Source organism: Sceloporus occidentalis, unplaced genomic scaffold, assembly GCF_023333645.1.
Source record: "Sceloporus occidentalis isolate IW3139 unplaced genomic scaffold, rSceOcc1.0.p SCAF_10, whole genome shotgun sequence".
Lineage (NCBI taxonomy): Eukaryota > Metazoa > Chordata > Lepidosauria > Squamata > Phrynosomatidae > Sceloporus > Sceloporus occidentalis.
The window spans coordinates 519183-534968 of NW_028316990.1; the positions used below are offsets into that span (position 1 = coordinate 519183).

At 41.6% G+C, this 15786-nt stretch overlaps 2 protein-coding genes across 6 annotated transcripts in view; one reads left to right on the forward strand and one right to left on the reverse strand.

The window, feature by feature from the left end:
- LONP2 (lon peptidase 2, peroxisomal) overlaps positions 1 to 15786 on the forward strand; it is a 43608-nt gene that overhangs the window by 21427 nt on the left and 6395 nt on the right. For 2 of the 5 annotated variants that reach the window (XM_089539610.1, XM_089539607.1), the window contains 6 exons: positions 2160 to 2310; positions 4244 to 4370; positions 6012 to 6145; positions 9276 to 9362; positions 13480 to 13622; positions 15464 to 15671. In XM_089539610.1, the coding sequence (XP_089395736.1) occupies positions 2160 to 2310; positions 4244 to 4370; positions 6012 to 6145; positions 9276 to 9362; positions 13480 to 13622; positions 15464 to 15671 (850 nt within the window). The remainder of the gene's footprint in view (positions 1 to 2159; positions 2311 to 4243; positions 4371 to 6011; positions 6146 to 9275; positions 9363 to 13479; positions 13623 to 15463; positions 15672 to 15786) is intronic. The other 3 variants (XM_089539611.1, XM_089539609.1, XM_089539608.1) reach the window with 2 other exon arrangements.
- The window catches only part of SIAH1 (siah E3 ubiquitin protein ligase 1), a 43301-nt gene continuing 32060 nt past the window's right edge, over positions 4546 to 15786 (reverse strand). Inside the window, exon 3 of the transcript XR_016282445.1 lies at positions 4546 to 4569. The gene's annotated coding sequence lies outside the window, so the exon portion shown is untranslated. The remainder of the gene's footprint in view (positions 4570 to 15786) is intronic.

A 15786-nucleotide genomic window follows, 5' to 3' on the forward strand; every position in this document is an offset into this window, starting at 1 on the left:
ACTTTAATGTGCTTTTAACCCCTTGTTGTGCTCTGTGTGTGATAACCAATAGCAAATGGACTTGCTTTCATGGGATGCCAGCACTTTAACCATTTTTGGGATGGAAGCACATAGGACCTATGTGTGATAAAGTCCAAAGTGAAAGAGGTCCTCCAGTCTTCTATAGACAGAATTATCACTAGGTTGTATCAAGACTGATCCAAAACTTCATTATACAGTGCGCCTTTTATGCGGCTTTCAGCGCTTTAGAAATAAAGTTTAATAATAATAATAATAATAATAATAATAATAATAATAATAACGCTGCACAACAGGGTTGCAGTGGCGTATGCGTCCGTCATGCACAAGCCCCATTATTTTCAATGGGGCTCAAACATACGTGCTATTTGCCTTACACGGAGGGGTATGGAACGGATCCCCTGCATAAGGCAAGAACACACTGTATAGTTGGCCCTGCTTATACTTGAATTTTTTATACACTGATTCAACCATCCACGGTTTGAAAATGTTCAAAAAAAGTATAAATTTCCAATATCAAACCTTGGTTTTCCATTTTTTAATATAAGGGACACCATTTTGCTATGTCATTTTATTTAATGGTACTTGAGTATCTACAGATTTTGTTATCCACGGGGGATCCTGGAACCAAACCCCAGTGTATAACAAGGGTCCACTGTATTATAGTTCAGAGTCTTTCAGAGAAACAAACATTATCATTTCATCTATTTCAGATGCTGTATTTTTGCCTTTAAGATATTCTGGTTGCCACAGTACTCTATATTTGAGCAACAATAGAACAAATATAGCTGCCCTCTCTCTAGGAGTAGCCATTCTGTAAAAGGCAGTTTACTAACATGATGCAGCACATCATCCACCTAAGAAGTTCTGAGGTTACTGTATAGGCTTCCAGCATTTGCCCTGATGTGTAAATCAGCTTCGAGAAAGGTCTGAAATGAAACATGAAAGCTCTGTGTTACCAGCTACCTAAAAGCTTTGCATTTTTCTGAGTAATTCATCCAGTGACCACTTGAAACAAGTGATGTATTTGATGCTTGTGTTTCCCGAATTCACCTTGAAACACAACAGGCACCAGTCTGGAGTGTCCATTTTAATTTAGCTTTAATTAGCAACCCATTACTCAAGTGACTGTAACAGTTTTTCTTGGTGGTTTGTTGACAGGGTATAAGCACAGGAAAGGTACATAAATGTTTGTATCATTGGCACTTGCTCATACACTAATGGATGGTAAATTACCCTGCTGTTTCCTTCTTGATCGTCTGGGCAGAGATCCCTGCTAACAACCACTCAACTGGAAAAAGAGCTAGCAATTGAATTGTGTACCTTCTAAGCAGCCAAAGCAGCCAGTTGTGTATGACATTGTCTGATTGTCTTCCCACCCTCCATTTTTCACATGGGTGTGTTAGAAAGTCTATTTAAAAAATTGGTGATTGATATTTGAAGCGCACCTTTGCATTGCTTTCACTTGGAACCTGTGAGTCTCACTCTGCCCCACAAATTTGACATTACTCACAGTACAGGGAGGATTGCACGCTTCCACCACTCGGTCCATAAATGCAGTATTTCCCCCTTGTATTGGTCCTCCTGTGTCCTGCGAACCATGAGGTTCATTGGTTGACTTTGGACAAATTGTCCACTTGGAGCCTGATCCTCCCTGGTTGTGGCACCAGAACTCTCTGACAGGGAAGGCTAAATGCCTCACAAAATTACAGTTCCCAATGGAAGGGGAACTTTTTTTCCCTGCCACTGCCAAAGGCGACATTCCTTCAGAGTGATCTCTTGAGGCTGCATGCTGGTACTGGGCAAGGCTGAAGCTGGTAGCAAGTGGGGTTTGGCACCAAAGTGGGTAAAAGCCCTTCTTTTTCACATTCTTTCCCTTTTCCTCTCCTGCAAAGAGGTGCCAGAGGAAGAAAACATTGCTTTTACCAAAGGTTTGAATTAATCTAAGGCTAGGGCCACAAGTGATAGGGTTGTCTTTTAAAGTACATCACTTTACTTACAAGTACAATGCTATGTTAATGTCTCTATTGAAAAATGTGGATATGTATACTGAGCTGGACCATATTTTATGAAAGGAGTTAAAATTTGCAAAATAAATTCCTCTTTTTTTTGTCTCTCCACCCCCCCCCCCCCCTTTTAAGGTCTTGGATCCAGAGCAAAACCATAATTTCACTGATCATTATTTAAATGTAGCCTTTGACTTGTCTCAAGTCCTTTTCATAGCCACAGCTAACACTACTGCCACCATCCCACCTGCTTTGTTGGACAGAATGGAGATCATTCAGGTTCCAGGTAATGGAAGAGACTAATGCAGAAATGACTTTAGTCATTGGTTATAAGACTGTAAAAGTAGTTTTACTGTGATAGATCAAAACGTTTCTGCTATTGTCTTTAACAGTAATAGGCATGGTACAAGAGCCACAGTTCAGTGGCAGACTACATGGTTTAGGCAACCAGGTAAGCAACTTTGTGATCTCCAAATATTTTGGACCACAATTTCTGTACTCCAGTAGGAAGTATTTGAGCTAAAGGACTGAATTCAGTTACCCGGGTTTTTGAAAGGCACAGTCCAATTATGGACAAATGCAAATGGGTGAAATCAAAGATACAAGTATATTTTATTGCTATTAACCAAATCTTGGAAAAGGCATTTCAACCTTTTAAAATATGTATGGTGGGGGACTTGTACCAAAACTGTGTAACCATTAAGTTATGCTTTTAGGAGAAGAAAGTCCAGGAACATTTGATTTGGCTCCAAATGGGCAAAGAGTCTGAAGTTTTTCACCACTGATTGTAGGCTGACAGGCATCTGAGAGACGGGGATCAAAATATTCAGGTTCCAGGTTATTTAACCCTTCAGTTCCTAGCATCTCAGATTAAAGGGTTTTTGAGATAACAGTATTGAGCTAACTAGAGCAATGGTTATGATTCCATTTGAGGCATTTTTTTTCTAAGTACAATTTAAGAGAGACTTCCCTGGATGTATTCTCCAAGAATATCAACTACAGTATGTATTCCCCTTGGATTCTGTGCTTGCTTTTTGAAATACAGAAAATAAGCCACCATGACAAATAAGGATACCACAATATAATGCAAAACCTGATAAGTGTTCTTGTGAGATTATGCCTTGCACTTCACAACACTGGAACTTTCGCATTTGCCTCCCAGTTAGTCTCTTCTGGCATACAAATAACCTCTCCTGTCATACAGATAACCTTTCCTGTATTGCTTTCTGACCTTTCCCTTTCAGATGTGTGCTGGCATCCATAGTTGGGCATGGCTTCTTGCAATTTATTTAATCTGTGCTGGCCAAATGGCCGTAATAAAATTATTATTATAATTTATTTAATCATCTGCAGAAGCTAGGTATCTGCTGCAGTGCAGATTCCCAAGCAATGTAAGACTATCCTTGTGCTGAAGTCATCTTCAGAGGCCCATCTCTTGGTGGCCCTGCCATCACCTAGTCAATGGGCAGCAAACAGGGAAAGGGTTTTCTTGGTGGTGGTGATCTTGGCATAGTATCAGTATGGAGGTTTGCCTTTTATATAAATTTGGGCCCTCAAATTTGCAGCTTTGACTTTTGCAGATTTTATTATTTGTTGTTCTAATATGTTCTCCTTAGGTATCTCTTAAGTGCCCCAGTGCAGTTCTACCAGATGTAGACCATAAAGTTGTGCTGGAGAACTTAGATGTTCCTAGATAAAACACTTCTGTGGGCATTTGTAGATCCTCCAGCATGATTCTGTGATCAACTTCTGGCAGATGTTGACCATAGAGTTGCACTGGAGGACCTTGATATTTTCTCTCAGGGTAAAAAGAATTGTGTTTTTTTTATTTGTGGTTTTTCCACATTCACAGGGTTCCTCCAATCCTAACCTCAATGAATGTGGAGGGACCACTGTACTCTGGTGTTCTCAGCACTCTCTTAAGACCTCTACTACAGACATTTTAACTGAATTTTATCCCCAATGGGTTGTTTTATTCTGCTCTGCTGTTGGCTATTTTTATTTTATTGCTGTCCTTGTATTGTTTTCATGTTATCATATTGTTCTTTCATTCTATTTTTTGTGGGGGGGAGAGGAGTATGTGCACAGATATGCATGTGAGGGTGAGGTGCAGGGGTGAAAACTTTATACAGCTTCTGTATGGCATACTGTATCAATTTCCTCATCTTGTCACTCAAATTATTGTCACGTAGTTCTGATCTGAGTTCATTGTTTCAAAGGATACACGCAGGAAGAAAAGCTAGAAATTGCACATCGGCATTTGATTCCAAAGCAGCTTGAACAGCATGGACTAACTCCTCAGCAGATTCAGATCCCTCAAGAAACAACTCTGGCAATCATCACTCGGTAAATTGTTTCTTTTTTGCTGCACCTAAGTTCTGCATTGAATTTTCATCGCTGCTTAGGAAATCAGTAATGTTCAAAGCTCTATTACAGCATGCAGCTTCACTCCAGGGAGAAAATACAGTCTCATCCTTCAGCAACTCCCAAAACAGTGACTCTTGACTTGCTGATGAAAAGCATACAGTGAAGGGGTCAGATGAACCTAGAGGGGAAAGACTTCCATATCAGGCACAACACAGTGAAGACTCTTTCATTTGCTGCTGTCCTACAAAGCTGTGGTTTTGACAATACTAATAGCAGGGCCTTTTTTGCTTTTCTTAACCTTTGAGTGGTCTGCAGCGTATTGAACTGAAAGGCATGATTCACTGATGTCCTGCTTAGTTTAGGTTCAAGGATATACAGACATAAGACTAAGGAGCTCAACAGACAGCCTCAAAGGAGTGGCGTCCACTAATCCTTTCCTCACCAGATCAAAGCCACGGCAACTACATACCATGGCCCCGATCCGACAGTTTGCTGGTGCCAAAAAGAACAGCAAAATGCCGCTCCTTTTACTGTCGGCAAAAAAGCGCCCTTGCTGTGGCTGTGGTGGCTTTTCAGTGCTCCTTTGGCGCAGCATGTTTAAACGCTGCATCAGAGGAGCGCGGTGACATCCCCCACCATGCAGTCGGGTGCACAGCATGATGCTGGTGTCAGGACAGTGTCAGGGCATGCAGATGCCATGCTCCCACTCTGCCCCAAGGCCAGCGTTAAATGCCGGTCTGTTCAACCCCAAAGTCACTCAGAGTACAAATCATAACTGAATTGGTGGCACATAGATGGGGAAATGTACAAAAATCAAAAATATAAATAAAGCAGTCTCCTGTCCCTTTGGCCGGATGCTGACACAGCCTCAAGTGCACATGGTCCCTGGGTCTGCACTGCTAGGTGCTGTGTTGCTCTTAGCTCAGATGGTCTTTCAAGCTCTTGGGCAAGGCAGTGGTGTTCTCCCTTCCCAAGACCAGGCCAAAGGAAGTCCCTTCCAAGTGAGGGTTATATAACTTTGCAAGATTGATTTTCTAAAACCTTCAAGCTGATAGGCACAGGTTTGGGAGAGCTGAAGTCCCTGTCTTCCTTCCTCCCTAAGGCTGAGAGATGAGGGAGATTCAAACTCTCAGAGAGAGCATCTTATCAGCACAAGGAGTAGTACAATTACCCTAGCTGCATCTTTGTTTGCCTTTAAGGTTAAGCCTTCTCAGCTAAATAACTTGGACAGAATACAATGATACTATGAAATATGGGCTTTAAAGTAAGGTAGTATACTTATAGTGTAGTTTAGTAAATTTGTATCAGTGAACAAGAAGCCCAGGTACTACATTCCACACACATCTTTTGCAAACACAAGTCATTATATACAGTGGCACAACAAATCAATTTCTCTCTTTTAGGTGGCTGCTGAGATGTGGATACTGCTTCCTTGTGGCCATCAGGGACCCTTTGCATGTATTTCTTTTGCATTTTCAATAATCCTGAGCAATTTGCTCACCAAATTTAGAAATATCTCTGGTATAGCTAATGAAACTCATGGATTAAATCCAGACTTTCCAGTTCATGTCTGTTTAGATGAATGCTAAAAAGGTAACACTGGCTGCTGCTTTGTGATAGATACACCCGGGAAGCAGGAGTCCGCTCCTTGGATCGCAAATTTGGAGCCATTTGCCGAGCAGTTGCTGTGAAAGTGGCAGAAGGCCAGCATAAGGAGACAAAGCCAGACCGTTCTGAAGTGACAGAAGGAGGAGGTTTGTGTGCCTTTTATATCCTTCTGCTGATTGCCAGCACTTGCCAACTCTCTGGTTTGGAAGGTTGCCCAAGAAGAGGGCCACTGCTGTATTTGAGTTTTTAGATTTACATTTGTTTTGTCCTTCACTAAAATAAATACAGGTTCACTTCTGCCATTTCTCTCCCATCATTAGCAATAGAATTATTTGTACCACATTCATTGTTGGGGTGGGGGTGGGGAAAGAAACCTTAGCTGATTTCTTGGTTGAAAGATAAGTGCACGATAAGGATGGAATTATTGAGCTCAGTTTTGTCGCTCTATTAAACTGTATGCCATGAGATACAGAAGCAGCTCTCAGCTCCTTGTGTCTTGTTATTCTTCCTCATAGCAACAACCCCCAAAGGTAACTGCCCATAAAAAGAGGTGTCCCCAGAGGGTGCCACACAGTTACTGAATCCCTTTCACTTGGATATTCCACAAACCTGGGCATTGTCCGGTGCCAATTGAACAGATCTTGAAAAAGTTAGTTTTCTGAACTATAGCTCCCAGAATTCTTTAGGCTTCATGGCTATTTTCTAGGCTTTGCACTTGGGTAACTGGAGATCCTGTGGTATGGAGCAGTTAATGACTACTAGGACTCCAGTGTTTCAAGCAGCATCTACCATCCTGTACTTTCAGTACCAGAAGTTCACAAAAAGTCAACATGGGTTTCAGACAAACAAGTCATGCCAGACAAATCTTATCTCTTTTTTTGATAAAATTGCTAGCTTGGTAGATGAAGGGAATTCTGTGAACATAGTATATCTTGATTTTAGTAAGGCCTTTGACAAAGTTCCCCGTGACATTCTCGCAAACAAGCTAGTAAAATGTGGGATAGACAAGGTAACTGTTACATGGATTTGCAATTGGTTGACTGGCAGAACCCAAAGGGTGCTCAACAGTGGCCTCTTTTCATCCTGGAGAGAAGTGTCCATTGGGTCCCACGGGGTTCTGTCCTGGGCCCAGTGCTATTAAACATTTTTATCAATAACTTGGATGACAGAATTGAGGCCATACTTATCAAATTTGCAGATGACACCAAATTAGGAGGTATAGCAAATACCCCAGAAGACAGGATCAAAATTCAAAATGACCAGGATAGACTAGAAAACTAGTCCAAAGCTAACAAAATGAATTTCAACATGGAGAAATGTGAGTACTGCACTTAGGATGAAATGAAATGTACAGATATAGGATGGGGGACACCTGGCTGAATGAAACTACGTGTGAAAGGGATCTAGGAGTTCAAGTAGACCACAAGTTGAACATGAGTCATCAGTGCGATGCAGCAGCTAAAAAGCCAATACAATTTTAGGTTGCATCAATAAAAGTATAGTATCTAGATCAAGGGAAGTAATAGTGCCACTCTATTCTGCTTTGGTCAAGCCCCACCTGGAATATTGTGTCCAGTTCTGGGCACCACAATTCAAAAAGGACATTGAGAAACTGGAGCATGTCCAAAGGAGGGAAACTAAAATGGTGAAAGGTCTGGAAACCATGCCCTATGAGGAACAATTTAGGGAGCTGGGGATGTTTAGCCTGGGGAAATAGAAGGTTAAGAGGTGATATGATAGCCCTGTTTAAATATTTGAAGGGATGTCATATTGAGGAGGGAGCAAGCTTGTTTTCTGCTGCTCCAGAGAACAGGACCTGGAACAATGGATGCAAGCTACGGAAAAAGAGATTCCACCTCAACATTAGGAGGAACTCCCTGGAACACACTCCCCCAGAGTCTCCTTCTTTGGAGGTCTTTAAGCAGAGGCTGGATGGCCATCTGTCGGGGATGCTTTGATTGAGAGTTCCTGCATGGCAGAATGGGGTTGGACTGGATGGCCCTTGTGGTCTCTTCCAACTCTATGCTTCTATGATTCTAAATAACCCCAAGCAATGTCACCAAATAATTACTTGTAATGTGACTACCAAAATGACCTCTTCTTAGAATGGGATTAGGGAAAAGATGTTGGGGACATGATGAATGACAACAGATTTTCTTTTTCTGTGGGACCATTCTTTCTTACTGTTATGATGTTTACATTCTGAATTTTTAAATAGGCTTGTAGGGAGTTATGCATGTGCCCTTCTTAAAATTAAGATTAAGACTTTCAGTATTCCAGTTGGATGTGCATGCCATAAACATCTACATACAATCATTATAATCTGGAATTCAAATCTTGCTTATGATTCAGATGGTCCTATGTTGGTTGGCAGATTTACCATGACTAATTAGCAGTAATTACTTGTCTGGATGGAAAACGGGAAGGCATTTTGAAGAACGAATCAGCATTCTTTCTGCCACAGAGGTTTAGAAGATTTGTACAATGTGGGATGATCTTAAAGCCTGTCTTTTCATGTCGTTTCCAAATTCCTTTAAATGAAAAAACCCCCAACAACTCTTCAACTTTAATTGGCTAGCAGAGATGTTGATACAGTGCTTGTCAATTGTGGACCTCATGCCAGACTTTGTTTTTTACAGACCAGAGAACTGGGGTGATAGAGATGTCTACACAAGTCTGTCTGCCTGCATTTCTCTCTCGCTGTCCAGAGTGGCATTAGAGATAAGCTAAAATTGCTACTCTCTGTATCATTTTAAACCAATGTTCTTTTGAAATCCCCACATGACAAGCAAGCTCAAATTTGGCACCTTTTCTGTGTGAGAACTCACTATTATTCAGAAAGCATATGGCTGAAGCTCAAATGCATTTCAAAATCATGTTTCTCAAGGCTGCACATATGTGATTAGGGTTTAGTTATCTAAGGAAGGATACCCTAAGCAGAGAAGTATATGTGACTACCTCAGCTATGATGATGTGACTTATTTCTTCATACCCAAAGCATCTTTGGTTTTGTATCTGTCAATACTGCATAATCAGACTGTTGTTGTTTTTAATCAATAGCTTGCCATCTGGAAAGGGTGGGTAGAAGATAGATCGAGATCTAAGGGTAGAATTTAGATTGGTAGATTTTGCAGTAGATCAACAAAAGTTGCAGTGCAGTTGTCCTTAGGTCCTGGTGGCAGACCTCTTGGAGATAGCTGGGATTAGATAGTTCCTTTGTCTGATCTGGTATGCTCTTTCTATGTTCTTATGTTCCTATGAATTCCTCACTCCTAGTTGTCTTAACAGTACCAACAACTCCTCTCTGCTGCCGAAGTCAGATTACTGAAGCAAAATGCATGTGGGGAAGAAATGAATTTTGGGGTGAGCGGACATGTGAACCTGGTTCTGATACTCTTTCATTCTTAATATCTGCCCACCTCACTCGCTATTTTATACTTGGTTCTAGTTGGTGGATATCCATTCTGGTAAAAACAAGAACCCACAAAGTAGATCTCACAAGTCTGAAATCTGCCTACTCCTGTAGTATGGTATTGGGAGGGGGCAGAAATAGGTGCATTTGAAAGCACTTGGTTGTGCTTTTGTATGGCAGAAGGGATTGATCAGCTTGTCAGGGAGCACACAGCCCTGGCCACACAACAGTGAAGAGAGAAGGTGGAGAGGAAGAGGATGGTAGTTAGTGCTGGCCCGGCTGACTACCTGGAGCAAGCAGTAACATGATAAACATAGCGGGGGGGGGGGGGGGTGGAGAAGGAAGGAAGGAAGGAAGGAAGGAAGGAAGGACAATGAAGTAGCATAGGGAGAGCAAATTACATCACTCACTAAAACTGATTTGAAGATGTTACTGTTTGGACTACACTACCAGAATCTCCAACCAGGATTGGAGGTGGAGAAAGAAAAGGTGTCATAGACCTATGGCCTAGCCCAGGTGCTATAGTTTTAATAACTTTGCCTAGTGGCCATGCTGATTGGGGATTCTGGGGGTTGTAGCCCACAAGTAATATTTCCAAGTTGTGCCCACTACTGCATGCATGTGCCTACAGATATACACTGCATCAAACCCATTGTAGCACGTACCTCTTGCATTTCGGCTTGATATAGAAGATTCATGCCTAGGAACATTCTAAAACTTTTCCCTATGTAGTACTGTTAATCCAATTTATGTAATATCTCCCCATCTATTTGATTTAGATATAACACTTTAGTTTTCTAGGTTCATCTGCAGACCACTGTGAAAGCTCTTTCATGATACACTCACTTGTTTACTATTAATGCAGAACAAAAGAGTGGCTGTCCTCAGCATACCAGTGAATCCAGCAAATGTTATTTACAGTGTTAAAATTAGAGCTGAAAATTGCTGCCAGCTAGGAAAGTAATAGGGATCTGAATGCTTCCAAATGGTGTAAAACTCAAGGTTTTGTTTTTCTGGAGGAAACCCAAAAGTTCTGAGCTGTGAACAGTTGTCTTTGTGTGGCCTAAATTGGCAGCAGGCAAAACAGTACATAATAAAAGAGACCCTGACAAGACAGGGAGGGATTCACTCTTCAGCCTGCGCTGGCATTCAACGCTGCCATCTTCTTAAAAGGCATGAGGTTTTATTTTGGAAAAATAAGAGAGGAGGAGGAGGAGAAGGGCAAATGTTTCGAAAACATGCAAGCTGCACTTGTACAGTGTGCTAGTGAATCAAGCTGTATGGAGTAGTCAAGTGTAGGCCTGTCTGGTTGGAAGCCATCAAGCTGAAGCGAGTCCACAAGCCACATATTGTGAGTTGTCAAACCCTTGCCAGCCTCCTGGTTTCTTCAGTTGCTAGTCAGACAACCAGGAATACCAAGACGTTTGTTAAGTCATGAGTGTCCTGTCATGTAGTTGATGGATCCCTGCGTCTTGGATCATGGGTTGCAGAAGGTCTCAACTGAGAGTTTATAGTAGGACAGGGCTCTCAAGATAATACGCTGAGCCTTCAGTATCCAGACCAACACAAAAGGTATTCTAACATGTTGCTGTGTTAGCCTGTGTCAGTATACAAAGGGATCTTTGAAACTAAGTGAGAGAAAGAAGTTCGTAGTGTAGGCTTTTGTAGACTCAGTTGTCTTCATCAGCACCTGAAGATGACTAAGATCCAAAATACACTGCAGAAATAATCCAGTTCAAGACTGCTTTAACTGCCCTAGCTCAATGTCAGAGAGGTTTGGTGCCACAATAAAACTATAATTCCCAGGATTCCATAGCACTGAACCAAAGCAGTTAAAGCAGCCTCAAACTAGATTATTTCTACAGTGTGTTTTGAACCCAAGTCCACAAAAGTTTGGGCTACAGACTATTTTCGCCTCTCAGTTAGCCTCAAAGGTGCTACCAGATTCCTTTGAACATAGAAGATTGTAGATTTAACATGCAGTGTTTTTTTCTTGTCCATGGCTCTCAAGGCAAATGCAAGAAAAATGAGAGGGAGAGCAGTCCAATAACATGCTTTAAGTTATGTTTAGGCAAGACCCAAATATCCTAAATAGTTTGGTCTACTTAAATATAATTGCGGGGAGTGGGGGACTAGGAGTCTATCTACACTGCAGAAATAATCTGGTTTGGCTGTCATGGCTCAATGCTATGGAATTCTGAAAACTGTAGTTTGTTGTGGCTCATGGATGCAGCCTACAACAGCACAATCACAATCAAATTGTCGTTCTTGCTTTTGATGCACGATAACTTTTAAAAAAGAAAGAAATCACAAATTATTCAGGACAGTTCTTGGCTACATGGAAAATGTGAGTCTTCATTCTTCTGAATGATGTGTGTCTATGCGCCGCCTTCAAGTCGCCTCTTGACTTATGCCAACCCCAAGAATTTCCTCTGAGTTGTATACCATTCTTAATCATTCACAGTGCCTCATACTATGGTCAAGCTCAGGTCTGTTTCAATCAAAATGTGGACTTTTATGAGCAGTGTATAAAATCCTGGGGTGGCGGGTTATTTTTTATTTAAATCATTGAATTCATTTGTTGACACAGCAAGCATCTGACTTGAAAACACCTGGATTTTTAACAACAAAAGTAGCCAGTCTCGCTTGCATTTTATTTTGTTTTGTTTTAACTTGCATGCCTTTCTCTTCTAAAGAGCACAGAGTTCAGCTTCAGCCAATCTCTTGGCAGGAACTATAACAAAAATGCGGTGAGGGCAAATCCCAAGGTGATATGGCTGGAGGCAGCTGTAAGCTTTGAATAAAGCTTCACTGTGGTTAACACACTTAAAGGAATGTCAGCAAAAATGTAGCACTTGGGCTAGGCCCCAGATCTCTGGCACCTTCTCTTTCTCCAACCCAATTTCCCCCCTCTTCTGTATAGAGACTAAAATCCAATGCCAACAATCCACGGGTAAGTTCTCCCACACAAGACGTCTTGAATGTCTCAGAAAGCTAGGTAAGAACAGGATATTCCACTAGATCATGTCCCAAGTGCTCCATGAAAAGGGACAATACCTGTGCCAAATCATCAGCTCGCAGTCCAAGATAATCCATGTTTAATGTGAAATCGAAGGTTTTCACACCTGGCGTACATAAATTTTTGTGGTTTTTTGGGGCTATGTGGCTGTGTTCTGGAAGAGTTTATTCCTGACGTTTCTCCCTCTCATGGCTGCAGCAGCCTATTGCATACCATGCAGGTGTCCATTGTTTGATACAGTCTGACCTTGGACAAGTTTTGACTTTAGGGAGTTTCCAGCAACACTCACACTTGTCTGAAAAAATATTTTACTTCCATTGAAAGTTATTTAGATTTAGCCACAGTTTGGACAAGATAAATCTTGTTGGTTAATATTTATTACTTCTTTGTACAACTCCTCTTGGCTGAATGCATAACAGTACCAGGGAGCTCCTGGCCATTGATCAGCTTCAGGACTGTGCCTGGGTTTATTTTTGGCTGCCCTTGAGCACCTGAAGAACTGTTGGCCATAGCAGTTCCTTCTTCCTTGGGTACACAAGGGCTGCCAGAATATGTCCAAACAGGGCCCCACAGGTGCCTTCCCACCCTGACATTGCTATTGTGCACCTAGAGAAGACATGGGGAATAAGGAGCAGCTTCCACCTCTGGATAGTGGTGTAAGTACATTGGCAGAGAGCAGTGCTCTGCCAGTGAGCATAATGGATATCAGCCGGTTGCTCCCAGAATCCCCCAGCTATAATAGAAAAGCAGGCTTTTTTAATTTTATTTCTGAGTCTAGCCAACTCCCTGAGACAGGTGAGAAACTTTTCAAAGCTCTATAGATACCACTGTAGCAAGATGTTAATCATAATCTCTTAGTCTGGATGAGAACGGAAAGTAGTGAGCGTAAGATTACCTCTTTGTGTATTTACTCATGCTAAACAAAAGATTTGTCCACCTTTCAGTTTATCAGGCCACGATACGCTCCACTGAATGTGGATTGTTTTCTCTAGAAACAGCCACCAGAATGTTACTCATGAACAAATGCCTTTTTATTATTATTTGAAAAGAGTGCAGAGAGCACATTGCAGAAGACGCAAAACCTGATTCCATCAATGACACTGCTGACCTTGCTCTACCACCTGAAATGCCAATTTTAATTGACTTCCATGCCCTGAAAGACATCCTTGGGCCACCAATGTATGAACTGGAGGTAACTATATTGTTCTTTATTCTCATAGGCTTTTCTTATCATTGTAGGAATGATTTTATAGTTAGTAGCCTTGCTTCCTCTCTAGACAGTACAATTGAAGCCAAGGGAAAATGAGTCTAGGGGCAAAACGTCAAACTTGCTCTCTCTGTGTGCATTGAACCATAGCAGTTTATTCTCAAGTTTTTGCAACCAGTTTCAAATGGACACAATCTGAATGTGGCCAGTGGGTAACTAGGGTTCCTGGATACCCCTCTCATTGAACAAGTGGGGCTTTGGTGTGCTTGAAACAGCTTCTTTATTCTTAGTTGCCATTGCTCTGCTCTCCAAACTGCAGCTTCCCCCTCTGGGAAAGACATTCCAGATTGGTTCCATTTGTTTTTCTTTTCTGCAGCAGGGCCTCTCGCTCTTCTTTCTCCTTAGCTCTGAGAGCTTCACCTCTGACTTTTCGTCTGCCATCAATAACTGGCTGGAAATCTAGACCCTGCAAAGGCAATTCGCAGCGCTTAGGCTCAGCTTGAGGAGAAATTGAAACCTAAAGTAATTGAATTGATTGGCCTTCTGGAAGAGAAGGCCTTTTCAAATCAATTATTTTTAAAATTAACATCAGGCGGTATAATTTTGTAAGTAAAAATGCTTTGTGCCGCTGTTCTAAAGGCACTGTATAACAGGCAAAACCTGCTCTGTTAAGGGAGCAAATGGTGTCTTTCTCTAAAACAGTACTTCCCAGGTATGGGGATTAGAGATTTTTTCCCTCTGCAGCCTAAAGGGTACACCTTTAAAAATGCTTTTAAGAATACAGTAATGTACTGTCTTGAACATCCAAACACAAGTCATTGCAAAATGTCTCGGCTAAAAAAGGGCTGGAGGAAATCAGCACTGACACTAAAAAACAATGCTAACAGCTTCCCTGATGTAAGCATAGTTATGTAGTATTTAAATGTTTCATGTTTAAACAGGAGAATAGTAAGGGGTATAAGCTTTTCCATCAGTGTTAAGAGAAGTGGCATGAAATCCACAAAATGTCATACTAAAATAAGATACCTTTCTCCCTTTTTAAGGCTAAATTGACTAATGCAACTAGCTCTTTGAAAACATTAGAAATAGTAACCATTTTATTTTAAGCAGTTTTTGCATTTCTCCTTAAAATGAGTTCTGCAATTGAACCACACTACAAAAATCTTCCTATGCGCCATAACAGGTGCATCAGTTAGTCATTTTTTAGGTTTTCCAGTTAGCCTCTGAAGAGAAGGAATGTTTCCGTGTGCATATCCTGAGGACCTATGCACTGGGACTATATCTAACAGACGTTTCCCTTATCTAATATGATCATACAGTTTCTGTTGTTAATACATTGGCTGGAGCTTCTATCTGTTATATGCTGTGCAAGGTGGGACTTGGGGGCAGGTTTACCTTTTTAAATATATACATGACTTACTACATCTGACAGTATTCCATTGTAAACCTATAAAAGTACAGATTTTCATCTTCATCCCCTCCACTGCCCTCCTCCAAAGTAGGCCCCAAGGTATGTCAGGACCATGTTATAAATAGGTCAGATAAAATGACATGGATGTGGCCACTAGTTGGGAGTTGTAGCGGAGAGGAATAATTTGATAATTAGAAGTCGTAGTTCAAGCCGGCATTCTTTGCTTTAGCATAGCTTTGTGCTCAGGGTTATTTTCAGAGGTATAGAAAAGTTCCTTTTTTGACTAAACTCCCAGGACCCCCCTCCCTCAGCCAGGATGGCCAGGGGCAGCTTTCAGAAGTACAGTCCCTGCAAAGTAGCAACATTTCTGTATTCTGGCTCTTTTCCATAAAAACCATGTCATCTGTCCTTTCAGGTGTCTGAGAGACTGAGTCAACCAGGCGTAGCAATCGGCTTAGCGTGGACTCCCTTAGGGGGGGAGATCATGTTTGTAGAAGCCAGTCGTATGGATGGGGAAGGCCAGCTCACTTTGACTGGGCAGCTGGGTGATGTCATGAAGGAATCAGCACATCTTGCCATCAGCTGGCTCCGTAGCAATGCAAAAAAATACCAGCTGACAAATGGTACGTGGAACTGCACAAACAGCGTGAGCCTCATACCGTAGAGCAAAGGACTTTCAAACAGCACCAGATTTTGCTGCCTACTGCTGTGGTGGAAGTTTGGGTAGCCACAGGACAT